This window comes from Rhinolophus sinicus, linkage group LG06 (assembly GCF_036562045.2).
Source record: "Rhinolophus sinicus isolate RSC01 linkage group LG06, ASM3656204v1, whole genome shotgun sequence".
Taxonomy (NCBI): domain Eukaryota; kingdom Metazoa; phylum Chordata; class Mammalia; order Chiroptera; family Rhinolophidae; genus Rhinolophus; species Rhinolophus sinicus.
In genome coordinates this window covers 54081255-54088275 of record NC_133756.1, presented here as the reverse complement: position 1 = coordinate 54088275, position 7021 = coordinate 54081255, and the positions used below count along the sequence as shown (strand labels likewise).

At 32.6% G+C, this 7021-nt stretch overlaps 1 protein-coding gene across 1 annotated transcript in view; it reads right to left on the bottom strand.

Moving 5' to 3' along the window:
• The window catches only part of BTBD8 (BTB domain containing 8), an 81558-nt gene continuing 74537 nt past the window's right edge, over nt 1-7021 (bottom strand). Inside the window, exons 15-18 of the mRNA XM_019753054.2 lie at nt 6697-6784; nt 6100-6239; nt 2144-4447; nt 1-868 (exon numbers count right to left, since the gene is read on the bottom strand). Of these exons, the coding sequence (XP_019608613.2) occupies nt 402-868; nt 2144-4447; nt 6100-6239; nt 6697-6784 (2999 nt within the window). The 3' untranslated portion in view covers nt 1-401. The remainder of the gene's footprint in view (nt 869-2143; nt 4448-6099; nt 6240-6696; nt 6785-7021) is intronic.

The window sequence follows — 7021 nt, the reverse complement described above, 5'->3', positions numbered from 1 at the left end:
TAAGTTGACACAAGCACAATAAGTTTTTTATTGTTAAATTGCCATGTTACCATATGCAGAGCAAAAAGTAAAGGTACAGATCTACTTGTGCATTCACATTTTAAATTCTTGAATAGGTGAACAAATGATCAGATAGGAAAGGAAAACTGAAGGAAGAGCTTCCTCATAAGTCTTCTAATTTCTCTAATTAGTAAAACATGCTCAGAAATTTTAGAAAAACTTGTTTTCTACATCTTATATCATATTAATAAACAAACTATGTTTACTTCAATAAATTGGAAAGATTCCCTCTATATCAAGGGCAGTCTATCTCTGGCTAATAGAATTATCATTTGGATGTAATACAAACATCAAAAAATAAAGGGGTAGCATAGTTCAAAATTTTCCAAAATTTTCCAAACTTAATGCTGAGTTTCCAGTTCCAGAATTGTCCATTCCCCTTGGGGTGAACAATCTTCAGAAGAAAAACTAGCCATGGTGATACTTGCTGAGGAATCAAGTGGAGAGGTTAGTTCACTCCATCTGTTTAAAGTGTCAATATGTGCTTTACCCTGAGGTTTTGAGCTGTCTCGTGCTAGAAGTAGCGTCTGATTAATTAGATACTGTGCTAAATTTAAATCTTCAGGAACAGAATTTGTAATATTTAAGTTTGAATCCTGTTCAGAGAGCAGTTGCTTTAATAGAGTCCAATCTTGTTTTGCAAAGTGTTGATCATCTTCAAAATCCATGTCTGTAACGTGTGTTTCTGATTCCACTTTCTGCTCAAATGCTTCTATTACATCCATCTCATATATTGGAGAGAGGGTTTTTGAAGGCCGATGGTCATACATGAAGGTTTGTGCCAATGTGTCACAATCATCTATGTCTCCTGAAATAATTCATAATACTACACAATGTAAAAATTGCACATGTTGGTACCCCTCAGAGTTCTGTAGAACAATATAACAGTTATAGTCCAAAAAAAACCACAGAATAGGAAAAATGACATTTATTCAAAATTGACAAGATTTTTGAGGCATTTCTTTTTCTAGCTTAAAAAAATCTCAAGAATAATGTTTAGCAGCAAAATCAACACTGGTAACTAACAATAATTCTTCATACTTTAATTTGAAAACTTGTAATACAGAAAACAACAAATTATTTAAACATAAACATAGAATGTGCACATATATCTAATTCACTACAATAAAAACTTAAAGAAAAGACATGGTTATTTGATGGTGACTTTTAAGGTAAGTCAGTTCCAAAAGGAGAATAAATACATTTTATCTAAAGCCTTATTTGTATATTGCACATGCAAGGAGGATGCAAGCAAGGACAAACAAACAAACAAAAAATACAACTTTAAGGAGCTCCCTATTCTTGTGATTTTGCTGAACTGGGACTATTGATCAGTATTTTTCTTAGTTCTGATATACAACAGCAACTCAGTCAGTGACTATTGCATATTTTAAATGTGGGTTATTAGTTTAAAATACTATAATAAGGAAGACAAACACATAAAACAATTAGACAGGAAATCATCTATACATATGAAATAAACCTGGGCTTTTTCATATATTATCATTGTTTTTAAATATAATCTCTTTTAGGAAATTTATCTTTTTACTTGAAAATTTCAGAATAGAATTATAGTGATCCTTAAAGTCTTAATCTCTGTAAAATGTATATAAATTGTAATAATTAATCTAGTTAAAATAGTTCAGTGCTTTTAGTTACATATTACTATAGTTATTGCACAGCCCTCTTAGATATATACTAGCATAGTCCTTAAATCATATCCAATATATAATAAAATTTCTAATAGTCAAGAATTCCTATGTTAAATTAGACATAAACAAATAATAGAATAACAAACTAAGTTTTTCTCTTTCTTCTTTCATGTAAAATATCTTCGTAAGTTAGCTCTAACAAATAATCAAAATTTTTACTAGATATTGATTTTATATACTAGGATTTTAAGTGAACAATAAAGAGTAGCTAATTTTAATATTATGAAGAGATTTAAGTTTTTATTTAAAATTTGAATCTGTTGCTTAAGCAATTACTCTAACTAAAATATAGCATTCAGGGCTACATACAACTTTAAAACTCTATAGACTAATTTTCATATGGATTTAACATTTCTATTTCTGTACATTACCTGCAGATAAAGCAATGTTAGCTTTTTCGGTAGCTGTAGAATGGCTCTCTTTCACTTGACCTTCCTGAGGCAGGAGTTGACTCCGACAGGAGTCCAGAGATTTTGTAGAGCTGTTCTTTGGTACGTCAGAATTGGGTTCTCTTTGATGAAGCTCCAAATGACATGGTCTTTCTTGAGATTTTATATCACTATCTAATAGATTGCTGTGTTGTTGAAAGTCATTATCTACATCGCTTCCACCGTTTACTTTTTTATCTCCTGGGAGAAGCTGTCTGCCTCCTTTGGACAGGACATCTATTGTGTACGTTTTTCCTGTGGCTGAAGCACTCTGTTTATCTTTTCTTGAAGAGTCAATGTTACTAAGACTCAAGAGAGAGCTTTCATTTTTTTGAACACTATTGCCTTTATCTTGTTTACATTCTAAAACACTACCTTCACTTCCTTGTGAGTATCTGGAATAGCAGCAGGTCCTTCCATGATGTTGATGAGAAATGCCATCAAAAACATCAGAAAGTGAAAGAGAATCTATAGAAGGCTGAAAGGGAGTATGGACTTCCCCTTCATCAGATCCCAGTTCTTCACATTCATCAACTGAAAGTAAAACTGACCTTTTAAACTTTTTAGTTGCAGAAAACTCGTGACTTTCATTTTCAGTTGCATCTTCAAAAGCTAGATTAACTATCCCCTGAAACTGCTGAGGAGCTGAGTTAGATGTAGAGAAATTCTCTGCAACATTTTCAGCTTCAGATCTTTCATCTTCTGTTTCATCGGCTGAGGAAGAAACTTGATCTACTTCCTGAGCAAACTGGACACTGCCTCGTAGAGTACTTTCTTTTTCCCTAGGGTGGAGTACTGCAGATCGAGACCAACTTTCTGGCCTTTTCCTAGGAATCTCATCATCACTTGTTGAATTAACTTGGAAAAGATCATTACTACTTTGCTTTTTCATTTTCACTTCAATTCTTAAGTTACTGTCATATATTTTTAATTCTTCAGGAGTACTGGTATCACTGCTACTTCTTCCAAGGAAATCATGGCACAGCATAGTGCCACATTTAGAAATACCTCTGTCATTTGACCCATCATCATCCTGAGATCCTCCAGCGTCATAGTCTTCAGACCTGGGCTTTATGTCATCTGAGGATGTGGTAGCACTGCCAGTGTCAGACTCAGGGCTCTCTCCCTGATGCAGAACACTGGTACTCAAATTCCACTGACTCGTGAATGGAGCTTCTGGAGTATCTGTTGTTTCCATATCTTTAGGAGAATTTTTCCCTGATATTTGCTCCGAAAAACACTTGGAGGAACTATCTGAGTCTACTGTGGCATATTTGTCTTCATTTATAGCAGAGTCCTCAGACAACTGACTAGGGATTGTCTGTTCCGCAGGTAATTTAGATTTTCCGTCATCTTGAATGGTATTTAAGGTACCGTTTGTCCTTTCAGGAACACAAGGTAGAACGTCCTTCACACCTTTGATGCTTGACTTTTTGTTTGTGTCTCTTCTCCCTACTTGATTTTCTTTATCTGATACTGAATGGAGTTGTTCTGCATTTGTGGAGTCTGAATCACAAACTAGGTTAGAGTTCAAGGAGTTTTCATTTGGATTTGAAATCATAGATTTTAGGGCAGTGGTGCTATAAAATTTTGGATCTACATTACTACTCCCATCAGAATGATAATGCAGTTTAGCTGTGTTGCAATGATCTGTTTCTTTGTGATTGGAAAACTGTGTTTTGGTTTTATCTGAACAAATCTGTCTTGATTCCAGTTCATGTTTTATTGATTTATCCAGATTTGAAATGCTTTGGCATTCTAATACCAATTTCTCCTTTTCTTGATTGTTTAATGGCTTTTGTAGGTCACGTGTGCATGATGACTGGAACGCTTCCATACTACTGATTTCAGTTGTGAGATTAATTAGAGGTTCGTGAGGTTTCTGTTCAGTAACACTGCCCTTATTATTATCACATACATCGTTAAGTATACTTTTTTGGACAACAGATGTTTCACTTTTTAAAGGTCTTTGAGAAGACTGAGTCTTCAATATGATCTGTCCAGGAAGCATTTTCTGTTTTGAATCTTTATTATTCAAAGTTTCACCTTTCTTAGATTGATTTGGGTTTTTAGGTATTGCCACTATTTTTGCATTAACCTTAGGCAAAGTCGTATGTCCCTGCTTGACAATTTTTCTCTTAGGTGTTTGTTTATCTGTCGTACTGTGGTCCAACTTTGTCACATTTCCATCAGACTGCCTTGAAGAGACTGAAGATTTTACTGAATTTGGTGACTCTCCTTGGGATCCTAAGAAAATTAAATTAAAAAATATAACATACCTTCCAATTTGTGCATGAAAGTCAATATTTGTCTTTAAATTACTTTAGAAGAAATAAAATAAATAAAATAATGAAATGGTAACACTATGATCAAATGGACAATTACAGATTAGGAGTTAGTGGCATGATAAAATTAAAAAGAAAATATTTTTCTGTTACAAATAGAAAGGGACTATTCCAGAGTCTTAGTAAAATCGTATCTCTCTTCTTCAAGTAAAGAGCCTTGATTCTTATGCCAGAATTGGATATGCATAAATATATGGAGGTGGAAAATTCTTATTTTCTTGTATCAAAAGAGCAGGAAGGGACTTCCCTTTCAAGTTTTGGGGGGATAAAAAGACTGTTCCACAGAGCTGAAAAGGTGTCAAGTTGAACGTAAAATAGAAATGTTGAAATTGCTGTAATGTTTTTCCTCAGACATGAACAAAACTAATTTATTTCTCATAACCAAATCATTACTATTGTAACTCCTTAGGATTAACAACTTAGATATACAGTGGAAATTGCAACTGGTAACTGGAGGGGAAAGGGATTAATTTGGGGAATCTATTTATTTATACTGGTGAAAGTACTAGAGATCATATATTGAGCACTGTCAAACAGAATTACCAAATATTTTTAAATATTTAATTTTAACTATAACTAGAACATAATTGACTTTTCTCTGCCTTAGTTTTTATTTACTTCCAATATTAACACGTTGCGTACGGCGGGGTTTAAATCCCTCGTGAAGATTCTCGTGATCCGTACGCAACGTGTTAATTTATTATTTAGCTCAAAAATTATTTTTAGAATTTTACAAACTGCTCTTAATGCACAAAGCAAATTAATTTTTTAAATTAGCTATTATGTGAGCAAAGTATGCAGTCTGATTAGTACTCTTTTATTTCTTACAACATGGAAAAACAGGCACAGCACAGATTCCAGAGGGAAAATTCTTCCTCCTACTGTGTTTCCCCCAAAATAAGACCTAGCCGGACCATCAGCTCTAAAGCGTCTCTTGGAGCAAAAACTAATATAAGACCCAGTCTTATTTTAATATAACATAAGACCCAGTCTTATTTTAATATGATACAAGACCGGGTATAATATAATATAATAAATATAATATAATATAATATAATATAATATAATATAATATAATATAATATAATATAATATAATACCGGGTCTTATATTAATATTTGCTCCAAAAGACGCATTAGAGCTGATGGTTCAGCTACGTCTTATTTTGGGGAAACACGGTATGTATTACAGCTCTCTACACTATACTACTGCTTTTTAAAGAACTCTGTAGTGACAGTTTTGCAGATGGAATTCCTAGTTATCAATGAAACTTGAAAGAAACATGGGCATAATGTATTAAAGGACCAGAAATGCAAATAAACCAGTGACTCCCTTAATTATTTCTATCACGAAGACAATAAAAAACCAAACCAACACCCCAAAATCCTTGTCTAAAAAAGCAAAAGTATAAAATCTCATCTCTATAGCATGAAACGAATGTGGAGAGTGAAACCATGTAATACCTTGCTTAATTGCTGTTCAAGTGCCAAATCAGAGTTCTGCTTACTCAATTTAAATAAACAAGGAAGTAACATCAGGACTATTTCAGTTTACCTTGAGTTTTAGCAAGATTAGATGGGGCATTCTTTGTCCTCTGCTGAGCTGCAGCACATCCATTGTTATTCCCTCTTTTCTTTAAAATTGCCTGTGGTGCTGGATCACTAGATCCTTTGCTAGTGACCTTCTTTACCACACTAAGAAAAAGGACTTGCATTCAGTTTTACATTGAAATTCCAAAACATGAGCTTTTAAAAGATCCACACGTGAAATACATTTTTCCTCAAAGAAATAAAAAAATACATCTTTTCTGAAAATAAAAAACCATATGTTCATAAGTCTTTAAGTTTTATGAAATTGTAGATCAGGTATGATAAAGCAATGCATAATAAAGTACCACAAGTATAAATTATTGTTTTCAATTTTGCATCAATCATCAGTTTGCATTGCATATATATATATATATATATATATATATATATATATATATATATATAAACTTCCTTTAATAAATAAGAAGTTTTAAAATATTGTTGTGCAAATACATTAAATTTTCTAACAAAAAAGACATTTTTAAAATATTTACTTGGAAGTTAATATGTAATTAACTTCCAGAAAGCTAATATATAGGTAAAACCATGAATGAAGACTTACCTGTTATTCATATTAGTTTCTTGTTCATGAATGCTTTTTTTATTGGAAGGTCCATTGGTAACTTTTGAAACAGGTCGAGATTTTACTGCTGTAAATTAAGAAAAAGTGAGTTACTAGATAGATCAATAAATAGGTAACAATTATGTATAGATTCACTGGTCAGACACTATAAACAAAATTAAATGTTAACGTGGGAAGAACTGTGTTTTCTTTGTTTGCATGAATACATGTAAATAATTATGTTTTTGCGTATGAAACTACATAAAAGTCCAAAGACAGGTCATTTTTTTCTAGGAACTGTAACTGTCAGGAGCTATTAAAAATT